The sequence below is a fragment of the Selaginella moellendorffii genome, unplaced genomic scaffold (genome assembly GCF_000143415.4).
Source record: "Selaginella moellendorffii unplaced genomic scaffold, v1.0 SELMOscaffold_45, whole genome shotgun sequence".
Classification (NCBI taxonomy): Eukaryota; Viridiplantae; Streptophyta; class Lycopodiopsida; order Selaginellales; family Selaginellaceae; genus Selaginella; species Selaginella moellendorffii.
In genome coordinates, this window is record NW_003314306.1 from 1,313,163 (window position 1) to 1,338,511 (window position 25,349).

General features: G+C 43.0%; 4 protein-coding genes, 1 long non-coding RNA gene and 1 other non-coding gene across 6 annotated transcripts; 5 read left to right on the forward strand and 1 right to left on the reverse strand.

Moving 5' to 3' along the window:
* Positions 1-819: 819 nt before the first annotated feature.
* On the reverse strand, positions 820-1,443 carry LOC9656616 (proline-rich protein 2). The gene has a single exon (XM_002980724.1). The coding sequence runs from the start codon at positions 1,441-1,443 to the stop codon at positions 820-822; it is 624 nt and encodes a 207-aa protein (XP_002980770.1).
* A 321-nt stretch (positions 1,444-1,764) lies between these two features.
* Positions 1,765-1,836, forward strand: TRNAT-UGU. The gene has a single exon. It is a non-coding gene; the product is annotated as a tRNA-Thr (tRNA).
* Positions 1,837-2,077: 241 nt separating this feature from the next.
* On the forward strand, positions 2,078-2,889 carry LOC9656617 (SKP1-like protein 1B). The gene is made up of 2 exons (XM_002980587.2): positions 2,078-2,436; positions 2,539-2,889. Exons 1-2 carry the CDS (start codon positions 2,137-2,139, stop codon positions 2,710-2,712), a joined length of 474 nt encoding a protein of 157 aa, XP_002980633.1. The 5' UTR covers positions 2,078-2,136; the 3' UTR covers positions 2,713-2,889.
* Positions 2,890-3,042: 153 nt separating this feature from the next.
* Positions 3,043-4,727, forward strand: LOC9656255 (B2 protein). Its single transcript, XM_002980588.2, has 6 exons — positions 3,043-3,093; positions 3,425-3,866; positions 3,948-4,048; positions 4,123-4,206; positions 4,290-4,400; positions 4,470-4,727. Exons 1-6 carry the CDS (start codon positions 3,043-3,045, stop codon positions 4,512-4,514), a joined length of 834 nt encoding a protein of 277 aa, XP_002980634.2. The 3' UTR covers positions 4,515-4,727.
* A 14,485-nt stretch (positions 4,728-19,212) lies between these two features.
* LOC9656618 lies at positions 19,213-19,485 on the forward strand. The gene is made up of 3 exons (XR_002993632.1): positions 19,213-19,291; positions 19,341-19,418; positions 19,464-19,485. It is a non-coding gene; the product is annotated as an uncharacterized LOC9656618 (long non-coding RNA).
* Positions 19,486-22,231: 2,746 nt separating this feature from the next.
* Positions 22,232-25,123, forward strand: LOC9656257. The gene is made up of 4 exons (XM_024685763.1): positions 22,232-22,634; positions 22,693-22,836; positions 22,890-24,875; positions 24,934-25,123. The coding sequence occupies exons 1-4, from the start codon at positions 22,265-22,267 to the stop codon at positions 25,014-25,016; spliced, it is 2,583 nt and encodes an 860-aa protein (XP_024541531.1). The 5' UTR covers positions 22,232-22,264; the 3' UTR covers positions 25,017-25,123.
* Positions 25,124-25,349: the final 226 nt, after the last annotated feature.

A 25,349-nucleotide genomic window follows, 5' to 3' on the forward strand; every position in this document is an offset into this window, starting at 1 on the left:
TCTCCTCTTTGACATCGGGAAGTGGCAAAACCTGTGCACGAAGTTTTGAAAGATCCAGAAGAAATAAAAAGAAAAGAGAGAGAGAGAAGAACTTACTGCATCCACCAAGTCCCGTGCTCTTTGCATCTTAGTTCTTCTCGGGAGCACATCATAAGGCGCTTTAGTTCTTTCATTCGGAACTTCATTCTGCCTGCTCTGGAAAAAATCGTAGTTCAATCAATCAGATCTAACTCCACACGCCCCGAAAGCATCGAAACTTACTTCCAACTTGCCACATTCTCCAGCGCCAGAACCTTGTTCGTCGTAGGCCCAAGCCGGAGCTTCTTGTGCCTCACAAAGATCAAGCTGTGCGTCGCGTCTTGACGCCGGGCAAGAAAATCGCGTAAGCACGGCGCGCTGCTCTCAACGCCGAATAGAGCGCAGCTGGAGAGGCCCCGCGATCGAAAGCCAGATATCCCAGCTCGCGCAGCAGCGGCATTCCGCCATAGCCACTGTCTCATGAAAGAACCCTAAGTCTAGCACAAAGGACCGAATATCCCTCTCGTTTGCTTTTAAATTTAGCGCCAACTTTGCCGTTCGGGCATGTTGTCAGAAATTCCGAGAACAAATTAGCGCCAGCTTTGGAATCTAGGAAGAGCAATCTCAAAGAACACTGGGGCGATTAATTCAGCATTGTCAATTTCTTTGCATGTAATTACAAGATTTATCCAAGAGAGGATTCAATTGAGCCAGAAAAAACGAAGTGTTGGCGAATTAAGAAACAAGCATGAATGGCAAGAAAAAAAAAATCAATAGAAGCAAAACCACCATAGCTCCACCCTAGTTTCCAACTGGATCTGGCCCCTCCGGAACGCTATGGAACACGGTTCCAAAGTTGTGGAGTGGATTCGGACCCGCTGGAACCAAGTGAAGATCGATCTCGTCGTGGACGGGGCTGGGACCGGCCGGAGGAGATGGCGTTGTGCGCGGCTTGGAGACGACGAACTGGCCCTCTCCATTGTGGACTGGGCTCGGACCGGCCGGAGGAGATGGCGTTGTGCGGGGCTTGGAGACGACGAACTGGCCCTCTCCATTGTGGACTGGGCTCGGACCGGCCGGAGGAGATGGCGTTGTCCGGGGCTTGGAGACGACGAACTGGCCCTCTCCATTGTGGACTGGGCTCGGACCGGCCGGAGGAGATGGCGTCCGGGGCTTCGAGACCTCAAACCGCGATCCACCGTTACCACCAGGGCTGGGACCGGTTGGCGGAGAGATGAATTCCATTGCCACCTCGTCCAGATCCTTCGAGTTCCCGCCCGGATTAGGCCCCGTTGGTGGCGAGAGCAAAACCACATCGTCGAGACGCTGGATCATCCTGGAGGAGTCGACCACCACCGCGGCCATGAGGGCAGCGACGAGGAGCAGCAGCAGCATTTTGTTGGTCAAGGACGCGATCAAGGCCATTGCGATTGTAGTAAACTCTTCCACGAAGATTGGAGCGAGGGATCCCCGAAGAACTTCCCAAAAGGATTGATCAGAGAACTACTGCGCCGTGATCTGTGCTTGACACTCTTGTATAAAGTGTTTATATACCCGGACCTCGATGTGCCAAGCATGGAAGCTACGCCATATCCAGCTCCGCCTCCGCACCTTTTGAGGACGAGGTATATCGTCTCATCAAAAATAACGCGAGATCGTCTTATTGTGAATTAAGAGAATATCGGTCAACGATCTTGCTCGCCCTAGCGAGTCAAAGGACGGTCAAAACGGGAGATTTTTGGAAATGCCTTTATAGCTCAGTGGTAGAGCGTCAGTCTTGTAAACTGAAGGCCTGGAGTTCAATCCTCCATGGAGGCATTACTAAATAGACCCTTTGGCTAGTCAAAGAGTCAATGGTAGTCAATTGAGTCTTTTCGTGCAAATGCCTTTGTACCTCACTGGTAGAGCGTCAGTCTTGTAAACTCAAGGTCTTGAGTTCAATCCTTCGTGAAGGCAGCAAAAAAAGTCCTCTTCATTTATTTTAGTACGTTTTGCTGGTCCCGGGTTCGAATCCGGGCCACAAGTCTAGAAAAGGCCGAGATAAGGAAAGCGTTCGTACTAAGAGAGGCGTTGTTAGGGTTGCAAGGGTAGGGGAAGGAAGAAGAGAGAGCGAGGAGGATGTCGACCAAGGTAAAGCTCCGCAGCAGCGATGGTGAGATGTTTGAGGTGGACGAGGCCGTGGCGCTCGAGTCCCAGACGGTGAAGAACATGATCGAGGACACTGGGTCGGACGCGCCGATACCCTTGCCCAACGTCCCAAGCAAGATCCTGGCCAAGGTGATCGAGTACTCCAAGTACCACGTCGATGCCCAGAAGAGCGGCGACGACTCCAAGGTCGTGCCCACCGAGGAGGAGATCAAGGCCTGGGACGCCGAGTTCGTCAAGGTCGATCAGGCGACGCTCTTCGACCTCATCCTGGTAGGATTTCTTCGTTCGATTTCTTCCCCCCTTTTTCTCTCGCTTTTCTCGTTTTGGGTCTTGAGCTTTCGACTGACAATCGATTTGGGTGATTTGTTCCAGGCCGCGAACTATCTCAACATCCGGAACTTGCTGGATCTGACGTGCCAAACCGTGGCGGACATGATCAAGGGCAAGACCCCGGAGGAGATCCGCAAGACTTTCAACATCAAGAACGATTTCACGCCCGAGGAAGAGGAGGAGGTCCGGCGGGAGAACCAGTGGGCGTTCGAGTAAGAGAGGAGAAAGCAAAGGATTCGCGTTTTAGCGTCGTCGGCGTCTATCTCCATTCTCCCTCTCTCTCTCTCTTTCTCCCTCTGTTTGTTTGCTTCCTATTGAACGAAAGGTTTTGTTATGGCTTAAAAATTGTGTAAAAGTTAATTCCTTTAAATATTTGGCCGGTTATTATGAATATACTCTTTTTTGGGAGTATGCGGATCTCTCTAACTTAAAGTTAAGTTTTGTTTGTTCGAACTTAAATTACGCTACATAGATTCGAACCCTGGAAATAATTCCGTTAAATAATTTGCCGGTTAAGCTCTTAACTTGTACTTGACAGTTAAGTTTATGCTAGTGAGATTCGAACCCTGGCCGGATGGGCTGGAAGGAATCGAACCCGTGACGTTTGACTAGTTCTTCTACGTGTAAGCTATTTTGCCCCTTCTATTTTTTCTGTGCGCGTAAGAACGCGGTTTCACGGGCCATCGCCAGGGACGACTGTGGAGGGCGTGCGCAGCGATCTATCATCACCTCCGGCAGCTCGATCTACGATTTCTAGCCGCTGCTTTGCGCGTTGATTTCTAAGCTCAGGTGAGATCTTCCAGATCTACAAACCCTTGCTCGGTAGAATCTTAGCTCTTTGTGCTTGGCCGCAAGTGCATTCCATTCCAGTGCCAGTTTTCTTGAGATTCTCTTCGCAGAGGGCTAAAAATCTGGTGGCGCCTTGCAGTGTGGAATTTGGAAGCCGGGCACACTGGCGACCTTCTGGAACTTGCCGGACGAGCCGGTAGATCACAAGGCGGTGGATTGGAAATGGCGAGGCACTCCCTCGCTCCAATCGCTCCAGGCTTTCAAGCAGCACCACCAGGCGCAGCTACCAGTCCTGGGCAAGCAAAAGTTTGACCCCAAGCCGCGGATCACTGTCAACGAGGTGAAGAAAGTGGCCAGCGATCTCAAGCGCGGTGGTGGTGTCGGACTCGGGAATCCAAAGCAGTCGTTCCTCGAGCAGAAGCAAGCGAATCTAGAGAAGCAGCAGGGATCCTCGGGGCTTGACAAGCGTTTCAAGACGCTTCCACCGTCGGAGATGCTACCACGGAATGAAACGCTTGGTGGCTATATCTTTGTTTGCAACAATGATACCATGCAAGAGGACCTCAAGCGCCAGCTCTTTGGTAAGTCCTCTCTCGTTTTTTTTCTGTCTTTCTTCGTAGCTATGACTGAAAGCTTGTTTTTTTTTTCTTTTGCGCTTTCAGGCTTGCCTCAAAGGTACCGTGACTCTGTTCGTGCTATCCAGCCGGGCCTGCCTTTGTTTCTTTACAACTATACTACGCACCAGCTTCACGGGGTGTACGAGGTAAAGCTACCTCTCTCTCAGGATTTGTGACTCTCATGTTGATGGCGAATCCAAACTTTTGCGTGACTCTACAGGCTGCGAGTTTTGGGGGCTCAAACATAGATCCTACTGCGTGGGAAGACAAGAAGTGTCGTGGAGAATCTCGGTTCCCTGCACAGGTTTGTCTTCACTTCTTTCTCATTTGCTTCTCGAGCGTGTGTGAGGATCCGGGCTTAACTTTCTCTCGCTTTGTCCTCTCCAGGTTCGCATAAGAGTTAGAATGAACTACAAGCCTCTGGAGGAGGATGCTTTCCGTCCCGTGCTCCATCACTACGACGGTCCCAAGTTTCGTCTCCAATTGTCCGTCCCAGAGGTGTGCTGTCCTCTCTCGGCTCTTGATTTTGTTTCTCATCCCTTTGGTTTGTTCTTTCGTCGGTTGCAGACGTTGATGCTGCTAGATCTCTTCTCAGACAAAGGCTCGGCTTGATCATATATGTCTACGCTACTTATTCGCTACTAGATAAAACAGAACCAAGGCACCGGTTGCTAAAAGTATGCGAGGAAGCCATGGAAAAAAGCTTGTTTTTTTGCCCTCACTCTTGATGGCCAAGACGAAGAAGCGCTACACGGATGGTGTAAGATATTTGCTAAGTGTGTATAAACAAAACAAATGGTAAATAAAAGCGCTCGTTTTCTGGAATCGATGACATCGCCATCTCTGCGTTAGTTGCGGTGTTGCGCAAAGATTTGGTTTTGTGGAAGAGCTTTTCTCGAAGATCGTTTGCTTCCGTGGTGCTGATGCTTTTTTTTTTTTTTTTCAATCAGAAATGGGGCCCCGTGCAGCATTGCGAGGGCAGGTGTTGGATTTGGATTGTAATGTGGCGTGCCAAAGGCGGTGCCACATTCACTTCCAACTGTTTAAAAGATTTTATTTCGCGTTTCGCGGATCACGGAAGAACGACTAAAGTGTTAATGGGCATCTGGTCTACTGGTATGATTGTCGCTTAGGGTGCGAGAGGTCCCGAGTTCAATTCTCGGAATGCCCCATTCTGTTTTAGATGGTTGCAAGCATAAACTGTTTATGTTTGTCACCATCATCCAGAATAAAATTCCCTCCTGACACATAAAGTTCTAGAATGGAACGGTTCCTTCTATAGCTTGATGCCGTGTTTGATTTCTCCAAACTTTTCTGAAGCAGAGAAGCTAGGGAGAAGCTACCACAATCTGGAGCGACATGGAGAAGCTACGAGAGCGAAGCTCAACGGCGACAACACAGCTTGCAGCATGTCTCATCAATTCCATCGAGGTGGCAGCAAAGTCATTGTTATCACCATAAAAACTTCACAAAAGCACCGACGTTTTCCATCCTGCCCAAGCACTACCAGTGTTCGAATAGAAAGTCTGGAAATGAGCTCGACGCACACTAAGAGGTAATCTTCACAGCGTGATTGGTGTGTGGCAACACCCGCCCACCCGCCCAATCTGCCAACAGATCAGGTTAAAGACAAAGAGCGCGCAACCTTTTGATGCCTGGCATACACTCGCCTGCAACTCTCCTTCCCCGAACCCCGCTTCATAACCTCCTTGCTTGGGACTTTCTGGACCGAAACGGCTGGAAGCTGCCAAACAGAACGGAGCATTCTCAGCGTAAGCGGTAGCTAACGCTTGACTGCGAGACTGATCTCCTTCACACCAAGTCCAGTCATCATTGACACCAGCCAGTCATCGTCCACATCTCAATACAAAATCGGAAAGGTCCAATGCCCCGGCGCTGCAGTGACCATAACATCTCTCTCTCTCTCTAGAAACATCCTTAAATGTAACTGTTGACCTATCGAATTTCCAATCACTCCGTGAGCGTGAGGCATGGTACCTTTGGATGCTCTCCGCTCCTGGATGTTAGTGGTGGACAAGGCAAAATATATCTTGCCCGGTCAATTTAGAAAGTTTAAACCTACTTTGTGATGGTATTCCGCCCTGCCCGGGACGAAGACATCTCAGACTTGCATTGCCAAAATCATCAAAGATAATCCATGTAAACATTCAGCATTGCTCCATGTAAACATTCAGGTAAAAAGATGGCGAGGTGGCTCCTGAAAAAGAAATAATAGGCAACCTGTCATCGATGGCTATAACTCGGAGCCCTCGTTCCAGAGGTGATGAGATGGATACAAACGTTCCTGTTTGATTGGCACATGGTACATTTCAATAGCGACGTACCAAAACCTTTGGAACATTGATGGGAAGTTTTGCTATATCTTGGTCTGCAAGGTAAGCATCAAAAACATTACAGCACGGACCTAGAAAGCTTACAAACTTGGAAAAACTTCCAAGTTACAGCAAGCGGGTAGAAAACCCGAAGCTTGGATTTGCAGAGCCACACACTGCGTGCTCAATGCAAACCATCACGGCTTCGGTATGAGGTATCAGGGACTGCTGATCTGGCCTCCTAGAACTGGAGAGTCGTTAATTCCCCTGAGCAGCTCCCCCGGCTCCAATGGTGCCACAACGAGTGCCACGACATCATCGATGGGCTTGGCTGGGTCAAAGTCCAACAACTCCTGGAGCCATAGTGGACGTATTCCACTCACGGTAGGCTTGAAGAATGGCGTTCATCGATGATGCACTCGCCTTATTACGCCAATGTGCTCAGCTCGGACGGAGATGGCCAACGTATGGTAAGGTCTCTTTTGGGATCCGGCGACTGCCAGCCGAGTTTTCGGCAAGATCATGGCGGCAGGAGGCGATTGTCACTCGCAGCAGTTTTCTTCCAGAGATTGAGCGTCCACTGATGTCAACTATAGCTTCGTCTCCGGGGTAAGAGCCGGATCATAGAAAAAAGAAAAAAACGAAACGAAACAAAGATTGACGTCTCATCCTCCGATCTTTGGACCAGCCATAAACTGGCCCTCACTCTCTGGCTCTGGATTGGAGACCACTGTGTCTGTGATTTTCCCTCTCTACCAATCCATGTAGGTGAAGTTATTTCTGGACTTGGTGTAGAGAAGCCTGTCGTGAAACTCTGCTCTGCGAACACCATAAGCAAAGGACAGAGTGATCTAAGCGATGAGATCCCCGAGCCAACGGTGGCGATCGACAAGCATTTGCCCGCAAATAAAACCTTCTTAAATGCGTGTTCTCGTCTTACCGAGCAAAAAAGAAAGAAAAGTCAAGATGCAACTCCTTGTAGTAACCTCAAACGTCCCTGGAGTAGATCAATGCAGCAAGCCGCCTGTACATCCGCGGTGTTTCACTGAACTTGAAATCACATAAATCGCCTTCCACGCCCTCCTCAAACTCAATCTTGTCAACCTCAACATCACCAGTGATCCGACCATGGGACGGGTAGCCTCCCTCGGTTTTCGTGATGGGGTAACGTACCTTCGCGTAACACTTGAAGAAGGCCGGGCAAGTCTCGGGCAAGTCGTTAGGCGCCGGATGCTGAAGAGACAGCCCATGGTTTTGCACCTATCAGCGTTGTCTCCCTCATTGTGATCTGGAACTTGGATGGGAGGTTCTCTTCTAAAGCGAAGTTAGTTGGTTCCGCCAGTGGCACTGCCATTTGCCTGAGCTCCTCAACTGAAACATCCCAAATTCTCGAGCTTTAGCTAGATCATCCAAAAACCAATCAAGAACTTACAAGTTGTGGGGCATCCAACATAAAGTGGTAGCTTGGACGCACTTAGCCAGAGCCGGACTACTTTTATATCCAAGTTCTCCTCAAACGTGAGGAATGCGCATGGTTCCATGAGCCACGCATGAGATTCCTTGACAGAGACAGTGTCACTTTGGCTAGCTTCCTCGCTGGCGAGGCCAAGATTGAAGTCGAGTGGGCGGTTCACTCGTCCCTCGTCATAGGCCTCGAGCAGAAATTCGAAATCCCTGGGCAACTGTAAGCGAAAGAGCTAGTGTATACTAACCTTCCCAGCAGTAGGGGGTGGGGGCACGAGCTGTTTGACCAGATCGTAGAGCCAGCCATGGCCTTCTTTGCCCAACTTAAATGTGGTAAGGTATTTATAGAGTAGTTTTGTTTTGTCAAATATCACTTTTGCATGGAGTTTCCATAATATGAAGGAGAATATAGAGTTTATATTTTTTATATTAATCTTAAATAATATGACATTCACTAAAGTAGTAATTTATATTAGTTAAGATAGGCGAGTAGAACATGCTTGGAATCTACATTTGTTATTTCAAAGGTAGTAGATCAATTTCCAATAGATTAACTTGTAGTTATAACTACTAAAGCAATAAATAAGTTGATTCTTCAAAAATTCTTGAAGTTGGAAACACTCTGACTCTTTCATCTTAACTATTGATAATAATCTTTTGCTTACCAATAAAAGTATAATTTAAAATATTATTTTATGCTTACTTTAAAATATCTTTGCAAAATATGAAATATCATATAGAATTCCAAAAGGAAATCTAATTTTTTTAGAAGTCCTCAAATCTCAATGGAGTTTTAAAGCTCAAAAATGAATTCAACTATAATTCCTTTCAAAAAATTGCTTTTTTAGGATTAATATAAGTTAAATTTGAAAAATGATATCATGTTTCTAAATGGTATTGGAAGTGGAGTTGATCTCATTAAATGGATATAACAAAATATGGATTTGCAATACTTATGGGTGTGCTTTGACTATATATATTGAATTCCCAAATAATCTATAATAACTACTATAGTGTATAACCCTAGGTAAATATGCAATTATTAAGTTATTATGATAATAATGTTCTCTTATGTAAAGTGTAATTTACAATACAATAAACATTTTATAGTTTCATGAATGATGAAATGTAAACTAATTGGCAAGCTATTAAAATTGTCTACAATGGTGGTCTAAACAAAGTTTTTAAACTTTTAATTAGTTGAGAGAGGAATTGTCTTTTACATTAGGAGCAAAGTCTATATGAACATACACAAAAATGCATTTGAGTTAAATACTATGGTAAACACAAATGGTTGTGTAGAAGTTTAATACAAATTCATATGTTTATAATTAGGTGGAAGTAATGTTTAGGAAAAAAAGTGATAAGCAAGTAAACCAATGCAATTGACAGAGCTGCACCATCCTAAGTACAAATATGTCACTAAAAAGCAAAAAAGACTAATGCTTTCAAGAAACTAAGAGCCTAGGTACTTCCAAAACAAAGAACAAAAAATTCATAATATTAAATGGGTTATATGTTGATCTAAAGCAAGATATACAATTAAATGAGTTTATGCACTCTAGCTCTGTGAGTGCATGGAATATGGAAAAGGAATACAGAAAATGTGCATATCAATTAACCCAAAAGCCCTAACTTATATACAAGAGTGAGAGGTCCAGATTAAAACTAATCCGATGGCTATTAAAATCCCACTATGCTAATATTAGTGTACGGCATTGTAGTTATACACTTGGCCCTCACATCATCCCCTCCTCTCGGAATAATGGAAGACCATCAAGGTTCTTTTGTAGATGGGTCAGGACCTAGAGGAATGTCAGGAGGTGGTATTGGTGGATCTATAGGTGGTATTAATTATTCCTGATCCCTTTGTATGAAGTGTTTTAACCGTTGCACATGCACAATCTATAGAAGATCAGCCTGTTGGACGTTATGCCAAACCTTATAAACTTGTGGTCCAACTTGCCGCAACACTCAATACGGTCCTTTCCACTAAGCAAGGAGCCCCTTAGATAAACCACGTACCATAAGATGGGGAAAACAGATTAACACTAAGTCATCCACTTTGTACTCTGCAGGTGGACGATGATGGGAGTTGTAGCACCATTGTTGTCCCACTTATACACAGCCTAAGTGTTTGGCAGACTCTGCTTGGACAAGTGGAAGAATGCTCATCAAATACTGATCTCACGACCTAACATTGGCAACTCGTGGCAATCGTGAAGGTAAACCCAGTTCCGTTGGTAATATTAGATCATGATCATATAAGAGTTTATATAGTGAAGCACCATCAGAACTCTACACCCCTATGTCATATACATACCGAAAAAACAGTAAATAACCATCCCAATTCGAATGTTGAAAGTTCACATACTTCGCAATCATCCCTTTGAACGTCTAAATAAGCCGTTCCACCAAACCGTTTGATTATAGATGATAAGCACTCATGAAAGTGTGGCGTATCCCCAACCGAGACGTCAAAACATGAAATGCCTCAGCCATAAATGCGAGACCATTATCTGAAAGAATCTGCTCTGGACAAGAATGCTGGAATACCACTCGATTGAGGAGGAAGTATTCAATAGCAATTGCAGAGGCGCTAGCAAGAGCACCAACTTCCACCTACTGAGTTAAATAGTTAGAAGTAATAATAACATACTCATTGCTAGCAGTGGATCGTGGAAAAGATCCCATAAAATCAAACACCACCAACTCAAATGGACGGTAAATTACAATTGACTTCAACCGTCCTTCTGTGGCATGAAGGGGAGTCTTATGAGCTTGGCACCAAATACAACTATACACATACCGGATAACATTATGTCTTATCTCCGGCTAATAGAAAGACTTGCATAACTTCTCAGTCACACAACAATATCCCATATGCCCGCATAGAATAAAAGAATCATGGTGGGCATGGAGAAACCGTGGAATAAAGATGGAAGGCACCACTAACTGTAAAGGATCATTAGGATTTGTTCCCACAAAATAAAGAAGGGCATTTTCAAAATGATATTAAGAATGTAAATGTCGGAATGGCAAGTCATTAGCAAGTGATGTAGGATTCTCAAAGCCATCTTGAAACTTTCAAATCCATAGCTCAATCTTTTAAGCTTCGCGAACTTCCTCAAGAGAAGGTAGATCTTGCTCTGCATCTTGTGGACACTAAACATCAAGTACAACAACCGCCAATAGCATAGAATCCTTGTTTAGAAAATCCACAGATGTTGGAACAACAGACTCGTCAAAAACATGAGAAGAGAGTGGAAAAGGAGAGAAGTTTGAGAAAGGGCATCAGCATCAGCCATAAAACTCCTAGGGTGATGAACAACATCAAAATCATATATCTGAAGCTTCAAAGCCCACCGAGCAATACAACCAATCAGGTTCTTTCGCTTCAATAATGAAGTAACTCACTTTCAAGTAATGTCCGAGAACCATGTAGATATGCATGAAGTTTCTCGAAACCCTAAATTGCTATTAAACACTCTTTTTCTGTTGTGGAGTAATTCACCTCTGCTGGTTGTAATATACAGTTTATATACGTAATGGGATGGCACTAACTAAGCACACTCGGGCTTTCTTGCATTAAGACACCTCCAAGACTAATATCAGAAGCATCCACACTCAAAATAAAAGATCGAGTGTAATCAGGATATGCCAAAACCAAAGGAGTCATTAACAGCACTTTGAGATCCACAAACGCCTGCTCACAATCCATAGACCAGATGAAAGATGATATTGATGACTTCAGCAACACTTGCAACAATGCAGTGCGATAAAAAAAATGATCCACAAAATGACCGAGATACTGCACCTTGCTCAGGAAGTGTTACACATCATTCATACACTTTGGAATAGGGAACTTTAGAACAACCATAAGTTTGTCAGAATCAACTTGCAAACCCTCATGGGAAATATGGTATTATTCATGCAAGGTCCCTCTGTTACTCATGCGACTCCTCGTTTCCAGTGTCTAGACCTTCCACTGCAGCAGCACCAACAAAACTTTGTTGATGCCAAAGTCTCCACCCAGGAAATGGTGGCCGCCAATCTGGAAAATGCCGACAACACCAATAAATGTGACCAACTTCATCACATGCCCAACAACGAACATCACAGCCACAACCACGGCCTCGCCCTTGTCCTTGAACTTGAGCAGGAGCAGCATCAACCTCCATTGGAATAAGACCATCACCCATAAAAAGTGGAGTTGAAGGATGTGCAACGAGAAGTGGAAGAGGCGACATTTTACAACGTTGTGCCAATCGAAAAATATTGTCAAGGGTGGCAAGAGCAAGTGCATGCACAAGTCTGACAGGATCTTGACGAAGTGCTGGTCACAACATCCTTAGTTTGATCTGCTCCGGTATATTTAGCTCTGCACGAAACAAAGGACTTCAGAAACAAACGCCAAATTGCATCACCAACTCAGATGGCCTTTGGCGAAGATGATGCAATTGTTAGAAGACATCATCACAATCTTCGGCATGTTTAAATGCACGTTTGAAGACATTTGGGAGAACACTCCAATCCTCACAAGTGGCTGCGTTCAAACCATTGTACCACTACAACGCCATCCCTTGGAGACACATGGGAAACTCATATGAACATTAAACATCATCCCAAAAATTATATGTAATAATCACTGTGAAGTGATCGAACCCATGGTATAAATCATCCCTAGGATTCCCATGAAGGAACTCCGGCCGAACGTAAAGATTGGCACCAAGAGTAGGAGAAGTTGTACCATATGCCATGAATGCTGCCATTAGCTGAGTTTGGTTGTTCAATTGCAAACACATAGCATCAAACAATTGTACCAACTACTGCTGCAGAGTTAAAGGAGGAAATTGTTGATTTACCATGAAGATGAACAAAAAGGAAAGAGCAAAAAAAAAGAAATGACAAAAAACTAGAAGGAAAGGGAGATCTAAACAATGCAAAAAGCTAGATCTAAACCAAAATCCTGAAAAGAAAGAACAAAAAAAAGGAAATGGAAAAAGCTAGATCTAGACGATACAAAAGCTAGATTTAAACCAAAATCCTAAATCCAAACACTCATCAAGGACAATCACAGATGCTCCTCACTTCCACTAATGTGAGGGCATGGAATATGGAAATAAAATACAAAAAATGTACATATTAATTAACCCAAAAGCCTTAGCTTATATATAGAAGTAAGTAGTTCGGATTTAAACCAATATGACGGCTAATAAAATCCCACTATGCTAATATTATCGTAGCCGTACACTTGGGCCCTTACAGCTCCTTATTTTTGGGACAATGATAATATAATAATTTTCCACAATAATGTGATAAGTTTATGTGATTCTGTCTAATGGAAGTTCTACATACATAGTTTGTTGTAGTTTAAACTATCATATTTATCAGTTAAAGAAGGGGTGAATTTGACAAATTTGGAATTTTAAACTTTGGTTGAAGTAAATTTTAGATTTGAAGAAAACACTTTATAACTGTAACCACAAGCTCAACCTTAGTACTTGTCTCAAGAAATTCTAAAAATAAGAAATAACAAACACCTGAAGATTACAAATAATGGAATGCTAAATTTAATAACTAGTATAAATACTAACTATTAAATAGCAAAATAATAATTTCTTCTGTAAATTAGGTGATAACACAAAACCTTTATTAAATAGCAACTATTGCAACTAAGATTATATATTGGTAGTTTACACAAATCTAAAAATTATTAAAATTATTAAAATTATTAATTTTGTTTAAAATACTTGTGTAATAAATCTAAAACCTTGAAGGAATATTCTTTAATATACTAGAATAATCTAAGAATATTTCTATTAACACGTAGATGTTGCTCACCCTTTACTTGCCACCTACATGAGAAAAACCAAACATCAATGAGGGAGAAAAGAATGGATGCCATTACTCAAGGTTTGCAAGAGATGCAAAGCAGTCCTAGCCACAACAACCTTTGCAAAGGAAAAATAAGTAAGCCTACTCCCACTAAGAGAAGAATGGTGTTCAATCTTGGGTGCATAGTGCATATGATGAGTTTTTGTTTAAAATATGCTTGTTGGAACTAAATTGATACACTATACAACCAGGGCAGGTAGCTCAGTGGTAAAGTAGTGATAAAGCACTTAACACTGGTGTAGGAGGTCTTGGGTTCAATCCCCAACAGTGGTTTTCTCACTTGCTTGATTGCCAAGGTTGTCCAAGATTTAGCAGCTATCTTAACTGCAGATCGTGTCTTATCTTATCTATCGCAGGAAGGGCTTTGCTTGTCATCATTCCTGCAAAGGTCTCAACCACTGGCTAACCTTGCTGGACGATAAAGCATTCAATTGCTTGATATAATTTTTCTTGTGTCTTATTTTGCAATCAATTGCTCACATGCTGGAGAATGGTTTGTGAGTGATCAAGATCTGCTTGCTTCTCCCAAACGTCCTTTGCCTGTGCTCCGATACCATTTTAAACTTTGAGGTAGTTACACATTCTTCTCCCCTAACTACCACTTTGTATTTTCTCCATATAAATATTTACATGGTGTCCATGTTAGCTCGTGGATCCGATCTGGATATTTCTACTGTGCTCTTGTTGTAAATCTGGATGAATAGCAGTAGACAAAAAGTGAGAAGAGGCAAGAGTCCTCTAGAAATGGACAAGAGCAGATGAGCAAAGAGATTGCAGATAGTGAGAAGGCAGAGAGAAGAGGAGGAAGAGAATTCACACCATAGTTGTCATACCGCAGCCTCTTATAAACCGGTCTAAGCCAGCTAAGCCCAGATTAGAACCTTAACAGGCCATCCCCACTTGAGGTCCCCGGGGTGTGGCCTTAAAGATTTTTCATTGTTTGGTTTACCTTCTCTGTTTGGCCATCTGTCGATGGGTGGTATGCAGAGCTGAAGCTCAGCTTGGTCCCCATGATCTTAGAACCTGCTCAAGAATCTAGAATCTTCGGAGATTATCTCTGCCGGAAGGCCATGATACTGTACAATTCCCAAACAAAAAATCTCTACCACCTTTCGAGCATCTGCTGTCGTTGCCAGGTCAATTACCACCATGATGGCATCAAAACCAGCAGCCTTCAATCCTGAGACAAAATCCATTGCTATTGATGCAAATGGAGCTTGAGCAACTGGGACGCTACTGTCTCTGTCTTGCACGCTCTTACCCAACTTTACTTCCCTCTGCATCCCGTTTCAATAGAACTGTCTCTTTATCGCAGCCAATGTGCTTGTCATTCCTGGATGACTGGAGAGAAGACGAGTGTGGCACTCCCCAAAGATTTCTTTACGGATGTCTGATTGACTGCTAATGATGATTTTTCCCTTCCTCCACAGCAAGCCACCTTGAAGGCAATTTCTTGGTGCGTCTCATCTACAGATCCTGAGAGCCTATTGAAGAGCACCTTGTGATAGACTGGAGAGCTGGTGTCCTTCGCGAAAAGCTGAGCATTAGCTGCAAAGATAGCTTCTCGAACATCTTCGACAGAGCATCTGGAAGGATGTTTTTCTTCCTTGGCCGGAAGTCAATTGTAAAATCCAGATCTTGCAGCTTCTTGATCAATCGTCTCCGCTTTTTGTTGAGATGAGTTTGCTCCAGCAAGTACTTTAAGCTGTAGTGATCAGTCTGCAATGTGAATCTCATTGGCAGCAAGTAATGTTGCCACTTTTCCACCGCATGCATCATTGCAAGCATTTACTATTTGTAAGTTGGCAGGCCAGCCTCTTGTGGAGAGAAGCAGTGACTCTTGAAGGCAATAATCCCATGTTCCTGCTTCAAAACCGCTCCTGTTCCTGCATCTCAGGCATCTGTCTCCACAAAGAATGAGCGCTCAAAGTTGGGAAGCTTCAAGATTGGGGCTGTCAGAATCGTCTCCTTCAATAGAGAGAGGGTATGTTGATTTATCTCCTCCTATATCCATATGTCCGTGAACAATATGATTACAAAGTTACTTAGTTAAATAATGAATAACCTGATGGTGAAGTTAATTTATTTGCAAATAGTAGCATTGAATTAGTTTTGACTTGGTTGTCAATAGTAATCCATTACATATTAAACTAGTGTTAGTACCTTGGTCCTTTAAGAATTTGCCCATTAACATTCATTTACTATAGATTGTTCTTGAAATAGATTATTGGATAGAAGGTGTGTAATTGGGGCATTAATATTGCTAACACTTATATTAGTGAAAGTGGCAATATTATGTCGAGTAGTAAGGAGTTTCTTTAAAACTTAATTTTCATATCATTTTTTGTGTTAGTATTTTGGCTTCACATTAAATTTTGAAAGTGATTGAAGAAGAGTGTTTATGCAATATGAATATCTAAAAATATAGTTTTCATGATCAGGTTTTTACAAATGTTGATATTGGATATATAGGCATGATATTCAATATTTATACATACAATTGGGTAATGAGAATTTATATTGAGGTGCATCTATGTGAAGTTGTAGATAGAAGGAAGTTGGTTAAATCTTGAAAATTTACATTCTTGAATTGAAAATCATGCTTTCTCTAGAATGGGAAATTTCTCCTAAATTTTTCTTAGACATCTCTAATGGCTAATTTATTAATCGTTTTGTTTAAAAACTATTTTGGTGTTGTGAGTCATTGCAAACTAGTGAAGGGGTTAACATTGACTTTGGTTAGCTTGAATTTTAGTAAATAATTTATATAATGCAACTATAAAAAGATGTTAACTTTTGGGGTTAAGACAATTAAGTTGGATAGATTTTATAGTGTTATGCTTTATGGTAGATTACACTTTATATTGGATTAAACTTTATGAGAATAATGAACTTTCATTGATATTGACTTCATTATGATGTCCTTGCACCTTGGTTGAGGGTGGTAATGTCCAACTTAGTTATTTGCGTTTAAAATGTTAATACCCATACATGTATCAATATAAATCCATCTCATGGTCTTTACTTTAGTTTTGGCTGAGCATTGATTATGTTTAGTTAGCATCTTTAGCTATGCTCAGAGTTATTAGCTAGATGTGTTAATAAGTTTATTGTTATTTTATTAGATTCGAGTAGTCATTTTGTTTATTATGCCTAAAGTGTTATCTTTTTATTAGACAAGTATATGACACAATGATATGAGTTTGGTGTTAGGGTCTTATGAAGGTTCTTGGAAACAAAGGGAAAACCTCATGTCCATCAACCATCCACAACTTGGAGGCCAAATAGCCTTGCATTCATTAAAAAGTTCCCACAAGTGGTCCTTATTGTCATCATAGATGCTCTCCATTAAATCCTAGAACTTACCTATCAGAAGTGCCAATGTGTGTCCAAGCCCTTATAAAAATAGACTTATAGAAGACATTTGACCCTTATAGCCTTTGAAAACCTGTGAAGCTTTCTAAAATGTCTATTTTATTAGCAGCTATGTTTAGGCATGTTCATCATGGGAAATTCTCTCACTATCTGCAATCGTTTTGCTCATTTGCTCTTGTCCATTTCTAAAGGACTCTTGCCTTCTCATTTCTTATCTACTGCTATTTCAAGAGTCCTTAGAAGTGGTATTGGAGCCTTCTATTAGAAGGGGGGGATAGAGACAGTGAACTCACTTGGGGAGTGGGGATGGGTTGCAAGTGCAAAGAAACAAAGGGAAACAGAGGGATATATGGTTGAATTTAATTTTAGGTCCGTTAGTACTAAGTTGGGTAAACTCATGAGAAATTTAAATTCAAAAGCTTACATTTGGCATAAAAAAAGTCTCAGATCCAACTTTTTTTGTTGGTTAGAGGAATTACACCACATGTTGAGATTAATATTAACAAATTTAATTTGTCTCCATCTAAGTTTGACACAAGGGGGTGTCAAGTAGGGAGAGTTGTAACTCTCAACTTTTGTTCATGAGGGTATAAATTTATAGAGAAACGTGATGAATTGTAAATAACCAAAAGGAACAATTTAAAAAATGATTTATAGGGGTTAAATATAAAGGGACATGAATCATAAAGAAAAATGCACCCCCTTTTCCAATTGGTTACTTGGGATATTTAGGATTTAAGTAGTATTGGAATGAGTTATTAAAGGTATAATGTTTCATTAAAGGTTTGAACTCAATGAATTCAAAGAGGGTTTAAGGATAGAAGAATGGGTAATAAGGTCAAGAAACTTTGTTTGGACCATAAAGAAAAGGGTAATTATTTTTATTACTACAAAGTTAAACATTAATGCAAGGATTTTCTTTTTGTGAAGAGTTTAGAGAATGCTAAAATGAATATGGTGGAATCCATTGTATATAAGCATCCACATCATGTGGTAAAAATTCAAAAACCAAAGTCTCAAGTTCATAGCAACTCTATAGAACTTAATGATTCTATGTGCAATCAACTTGTGAAGGCCAAGGAGAACATTCAAGGTAGTGATGTTAGGATCATTTTTAATCCAGATATTACATACAACTTTTGAGTTTTAATGTGGTAAAAAAAACTTGGTTTATCTATGAAAAAGAGCTTGGTAATCTATAAGGTGATTATAGTTGATAGATATAACACTTATATTTATAGTGAATTAGCTTTGAGTGTTCTTTGACATTTAAAGGATCTTAACCATCTACATAACCAACCACTTAAGATATTAAGTTAACTCTTATTAGGATGTATTGCTCTTTGTTTAGTGTCAAGTTTGGGTTTAAGCCCAAGCTCCTAAATGTATTGTAGAGATAGTGGTTGGAAGTATAGCCAACCACTTAAGATATTAAGTTAACTCCTATTAAGATGTATTGCTCTTTGTTTAGTGTCAAGTTTGGGTTTAAGCCCAAGTTCCTAAATGTATTGTAGAGATAGTGGTTGGAAGTATAGCCAACCACTTAAGATATTAAGTTAACTCCTATTAAGCTATATAGCTCTTTGTTTAGTGTCAAGTTTGGGTTTAAGCCTAAGCTCTATATTATTCTAAGGTATTGGTATGCTGAATTTTGCTAAACTCCATGTAATATTGTTTTACATATAAATTGTATATAGGATTTTAAGTATATACTAAACCTTTATTTTATAGTGCAACAGACTCAAAGTTATAAGCAGGTCATTACTTTTGTTTTTTGAAAAACTTCTTGGCAGGCTAGGAGAAGGAGAACGCTCAAAAGGATGAGAGGTATTCATATGCAATATGTGGTGGTAGTCACCTTGCTCTCGCCACACTACGCTTGGTCACCAACAGTTTTCCATAGCCAGCTATGGAAGGCCAAGAACAAGCTCTGGCTACCGAATTCTGGATGCTCCAAATGGCTATCAGCTCAATGTGCTACTTGGGCTGCCTCGCCTCCACCGGGTCCTTCAAACGACGACGAAGATACTATTGCTCGACACGTGGAGATGTTAGCTTTACTGGGTGGAGAGGTGGAAAAATCAGTGACAGAATCTCAAGCTCAGGAGCTTCTGTCGTCCATTCGCCTTCTAGTTCCACCAACGCTGAGAAGCTCGTCATACCGGTCCAGGGGAGTTTCTCGAGTAGAAAAGCCAGAGCGAATGTGGAGGTTGATAAGGGAACCTCCGGCTTCTGTTGCGAACTTAAGCCAGGAAATCCGTGGAATGGGCTGGGGAGCCTGACGCTATACTAGCGGAGCTGGATTCGGCACTTCACAAGGTAGAAGTTGGTATTTTCCCTTCGAAACTTCAGCTGAAATTTTCGCCAGGTCCCCGATGTTGAGAATTCGAACGCTAGCAAGTGCGTGCTTACCAAGCACGATTGTGCCAAGCGTTTTGTTGATCAGGTTCGTTGAAGATACAGCGCGCTCTTAACTATGTGTTGCTTGCAGGAAATCAACTCGTACATGGCATTCTTATTTGAAGCAATTGTGGCTCTAGCTCCCTTGGCAGGTTTTAACGTTTCTGTAAACTGCTACGATCTTTTCCACGGCCACATGTTTACTGCTTACGGCACTGGAAGGCTCGGTATTCTGTAAGCTTGCCTGCTCAAACGCTAGTCACCATGACTGAATGTTTGTAACTTTGCAGGTTTCATTGTCAAGAGTACCCCGAGCATGACAAGAACAACTTTGCCCTGAACCTCGGCTATTGCCAAACGGGTAAGCGAATGCCTCAATGCAGCGCCTTAGAGCATTTGACAGGATCATTCGTTCCTTACGACAGCAGCATGAACTTAAGAAACATTATCTGGCTCGCACCAATGCCGTCGTGTACCAGCCACAAATGCTCGGCTAAATGGCTCGCACCAGGTAACTCTTGGACTGCAAATATACTAACATCGATCAAAATTTGCTTGAACTCGTTGCAGGTGCGCTCTTCATCTTGGATGCCAAGCCTGGTGGCGTTGTGTTTAAGGAGCTCGTTTCGGAATGGGTTGATGTGAACTGTGATTGATGTTAATTATTTCAACGTGGATGGTTGTCAAATCTTCCTCACATAGTTGTATTGCCATGAGCATTGATGCAGATTTGGAAGAGTATTTGTTTGCTTTCATGTTGATGATGCAGCATTGTGAAGGTACCATGAGTGAAAAACCACGGCAAAAGAAGATTTTTCCCATGAAGTTAGTGGGTATTTGGTCTAGTGCAAGACCGGTCTGCTAAAACAGGAGCTTTTTGCGGTTCCAAGCGTCTTGTTGTTGGCTGTGACCCTCCATACCAGGCAAACACCGAGTTCTAAGCAGGAATCTCTCTGCGTCTTCCAGCTCTCGCTATATATTAGTAGCGCATTTCTCACGGTGGAGCGCGAGTCAGCTCCCACCTCAAATGTACAACCACACTCGAACAAGCTGCTTACGGGCAGAGCCCTCGACCGTTGGACACGCACCCCGATCAACCTGGCCGCAGTGCCTTACGACTGCCGCCCACACCAAATGAATGCTAACGCGAGAAAGCGAAAAATTATTGCTCCGTTCTTTACGCAAGGGTTCAATCTTTCTCCAGTGTCGACTCCTTTAGGCCCTCTTTTGACAATGCAGGCAGGTCTTGGTGATGAAGATGACATTCTGGAGACAGTTCTCAGTTTTGTGGACTTGGCCACACTTTGTGGGTGCTCTGTTGTTCAGAAGTCATGGAAGTCCATCATCAGCAATCCAACATTTCGCCTCCGCTGGTGTCAAAACAGTGGTGAGAAGGAAACCTTGTGGGTTTTGACTAGCTCTGTCTGCGAAACCCACCACTTTTTCGCCTTGAGTCCATCACCATTACCTGCAGATGCAACAACTTCAATAACCGATGGAGGCAATGAAAACTCGGGGCTTGGTATGCAGCCTACCCCCAGCGGAAACACATCCTCAGAGCGATCCAAGCCTTGCATGGGCTCCATTGGTGAAATCCAGTGACCTCAGAGTGGAGCCAACTACTACCTTTCCATTGGGGAGACATGCAAGCAAGTAGGAGTTTGTCCCTGTGCTCCCAAATACTTGATACAGGGAGGTTGAAACTTCACTCTATGGTGCTAAGCATTAAGGTGCCAAACAATATCACATGGGAGGAAGTTTTCACCTCATTGCTTCGCATGCATCAAAGCAATGTGACATTAATGAATCTGAATACTAACAGCTGCAATATGTAAATCCTCATCCAGCTGATCTGTGCAATTGGTGTGAAGATCCTATGGTGTCCCAACAATTGTAGTGGGATCCACTTCCTAAAAGGAGACATGGTAGGAAGGTAAACAAAGTTGCATGGGGAGAATTGCTTTTAAACTATACACCAATTGGAATGGAGGGAGCTTTTTTGTTGTCCGGGTTCTTGAAGGTGATCTATTATGTTAAATTAGTGATGGTACCTTAGTTCTTTGAAAGTTTGCTCATTGAAGTTTTGAAAAAGTTGTAACATTCATTCAATATAACTTTTTAGTGCATCCATTAGCACTTAGAATAAATTGTTAGATAAATAAGAATCAATCTTTACTACAGTCCAGCAAGCAGCAAGAATTTAAATATGACTTCTATGCTACTAGTATTGAAAGTTTTTCTTTGCTAATCCTCACAATGCTTGTCCTATTACAAGAAGAACAACAAACTAATAGGGGAAAAAATCCAAGGATGAAGAAATGTCATGCAGAATCAGAAAACATTCTTCTGCCATTGCCACATGTTGACCTGATGTTTTTGTTATTGTACATACTTGCTACATTAGAAGCTTCAGAATCCTTAAATGGCGCTTGCAGTGATTCCCATTACTTGAGATCCAGATGCCAAGCAAAACACAAGAAGAAAATAATTTCCAGCCACTTAGAAGTATATACTTCACTGCTTTGGCAATTGCAGAAGTAGTACAATTCACAACTTATGCCAGTGCCGGAGGCTGCGAGCAATGCAAAATGCTGAAACAGCACAGCAACAATAGTCTACTTCGAGCAGTACAGAGTCAAAAGATTTATTGTGACCTTTTACCAAAATGTAACTCCTCTTTTTTTCTTCTTACTCTTTTGGTTGGGCTTAAACTTTACATGGCTTTTCATGTTTCATGTGGACTCAGAGGAAAGCTGATACTAGATGGGACGAAAATTTTAATGATGAAACGAGTAAATTGAAATTACTATATTTTGACAGACCCCATAAGATTGGGTGGTGGGAAAAAGGTGTGTGAGGGTAAGTTCTAGGGTTTAATGGAGAGCGTCTGCGATGACGGCGAGGAGCGCTTGCGGGATCTTTGCGGACCTGACTATGAGCGCCTTCAGCGGCAAGGCTATTCGGCCTCCAGGTTGTGGACGGCCGATTTTCGTGAGATTTTGCCCTTGTTTCCAGGAAATCTTGATCTCGCATGCCAAATATATGTGCAGTTCAACTGTAAGTTCTTTCGCTGTTTCTTTAGGCTACTGTTCTTTTTGCATTTACTGTGCAGTAGAGGCTCGCGGCACCAAGATCATGGACCTAGTGGCAAACAAAGAAACACGAGACCCCAAGCTGCTACAGTGGATAAAGGAGAGGTTGGAGTATGTTTCGTGCAGGTGGCTGCGTCACTGTGAAAACCTCCTCATGCAGAAGCCGATAGGTGAAAGTTCTGTGTTTTTGTCTGGTGCTCGAGTATTCTTTTGCTTGTGCCTGTGCAGAGAACACTAGGCCTGATCGTGATCGTTTGTGGCACGAGATTAATACGAAAGTGGCGATGAAATCGTTACCGAGGGAGTACGTTGGGGAGGCCCATAAGATATTGTACAAGGAGCTGTGTAAGTTGAGGAACGAATGCTCAAAGAGTAAGTCTTGAATTCTTCTGTTATTGTGGCTTATAGCACTGGCTATTGTGTAGACCAGCACTACAGCTGCTATACCTCCATAGTACAGGGTTCTGGCACGGGGAAAACACGCGGAGTGATGCAGATGTCGCGCCTAGGAGTGTATATTTGCTATTGCAGCACGGCAGCAGCAAACAGTACCGCCTGTCCTCCTCGAACGGGGGAGCTTGCCAACCAGCTCAGCCGAACGAACAGTGAGTTGGAGATGGCGCTATACTTCAAAGCATGGCTTTTTGTCCTCCATGAGACGGTGAAGGGTGAGAAGATGAGCTCAGTGCAGTGGATGGATTCACAGATGGATTCGTCCAGTATTGCGGAGGCCGTGCACAAGAAATGGCTTGAATTGATCAACAGCAGAGCTGTAGAGGAAATTAGTGAGTCACCGGATGACAGGAACGAGAATCTACTCCAACGAGAGTTTGAAAACTTGAAGGATGTACTGCCGGAAGAGGGGGAGGTGCAGGTGCTTTTTGTTTTTGATGAAGGTCGTGGTCTCTTACCGAATGGGGAAAGCACCTTCGGTATGGCACAATCGCCGTTTTACCAGATGAGGCGAGTGGCGAGAGCTTTCTTCACACACAAGAAATACTTTGCAGTTGTCATTGATACGATGGGGAGTATCAGTAATCTGCAGCACGAGGACCAGTCGAGGAAAGCTAATATCCTGGGACGGCACGAGGACCAGTCGAGGAAAGCTAATATCCTGGGTTTGCGGCTTTTAAGGCCTATTCATCAGGTGGTGAATATGGACCTTGTTCCTCGGACTACGGATTTGTCTCCAGCTCAGTTGTTCAGGTATGGAAGGCCCCTATGGAGTAGCCGCCTTGACAGCAATCCAAATGTGTGGAGCCTCCTCGATCTTGCGGAAGCCAAGCTGGTTGGGGTGCTGCACGGGGACTTTCAGGGGCAAGCTGTGGACGTTTGTGGTTCTACCGGAAGGGTACAGATGGCTGAGAGCCAGGCGTTGGCCTTGCTTTCAGCATCAGCGGGCCTGGAGATATGCCCGCGGAGTGCGCAAAGCCAGCTTCTTGTCGCTTCTCACATGAGTATCCTTACGTTCATCTCCCTCGATCGTACGAGAGTGCATATCAGTCAGCCCGTGGAGCCCGTTGTGAGTGAAGCGGCCGCTAGGATTCTCAACCGCAAGAGTGGCGAGCCTCTAGAAGTTGCTCTAGGGCTGTTCCTGAACGGCTGCTACAATGGCTATGTGGATGCTGGACATCGGGGGGAATTCATAGTGAAGCTCATCTTGCTGCAAGCTTGTTGGAGCTTGTACAAGGGTGACTACTACCTACGCCGCATTCCTCTCCGGGATTATATCGGACGATTGCTGGGCTGGGGGGAGGCACAGGTTGACGAGGCATGCAGCGGCCTGGATGAATCCGCTGCCGTCTTTTTTAACAGTTTTATGCTGGTTAAGCAGGGGCAGTTGACACCCGAGATATTGGCAGCTGCGTTCATGAGAGGCTGTGCAATCATGTACAAAGCCAACAATAACGTCCGAGGTTATGACATTGTTATTCCGGTCTGGACTTCCTTGGGGATGACTGCGCTGCTCGTTTCGGTTGAGAACAGTAAAAAGTGTGGGTGGCTCAACAAAGCTTCTACGACTGCGTTGAGGCCGAGGCTCATGCAAGTCTCAGGAATCGAAATCAAAGTGGTGACGGTCCTCATCAATGTCCAAGAACCAAAACATAAAGAGCCAGTGCCAACAAAGTTATGGAAGAAGGATGAGATGCATAAGTCTTACTTGCAGGGTGACGAAGCTTATGGCAAGAAAACGGAGCCTGTTGCGCACATAACAGTTTATGGTCTCGAACGCAACTTTCGTTTCCTTGGTGCTGAGACGAAGAGACTTCTAGCTGAAGTTTCAATTGCGGTGCCGGATACGGAGGTGGAGGCTGGAAAGCAATCAGAGGAAGCGAAATCATGGCTCCATTTGCTGCTTCCTGACACGTATAAGCTTCCAATTCCAAACGTCTCTGACATTAAGGAGCTTGGTAAGATACATTCGTGATTCCCATGATATCATGATGCGACATTTCTTCAAGTTTACAGGTGATCCGCGACAGAAGCGCCCAATAGATGCCACAGAAAAGTTTGCGGACGATTTCCAACAGAAACGCCCAAAGGTTGCCTGAGAAAAGCAAGATCGTGGCCAGGTCGTTTAGATGATTCCTTTAAGGGTGCAGGATAGTATTTAAGCTTCCACTTTGAATTTGTGAAATTTTACTAGTGTTTCAGGCTTGCTTCTCTTGAGGGTTACGTTGTAATGGTTTTGGATTATTTTGAATATTAAAAACTTTTATTTTATTTTAGAAAATCAATTTAGCTTTTTGGCTATGTAAATCACAGATGATGAGAAACAACACTCAACCAAGATCCCTAACACCACGATGTACACATAAATTTGAAATAGAAAGAAAGCAAAATGCATCCTAGAGCTCACCTTGAGAAAAACAAAATGTCAATGA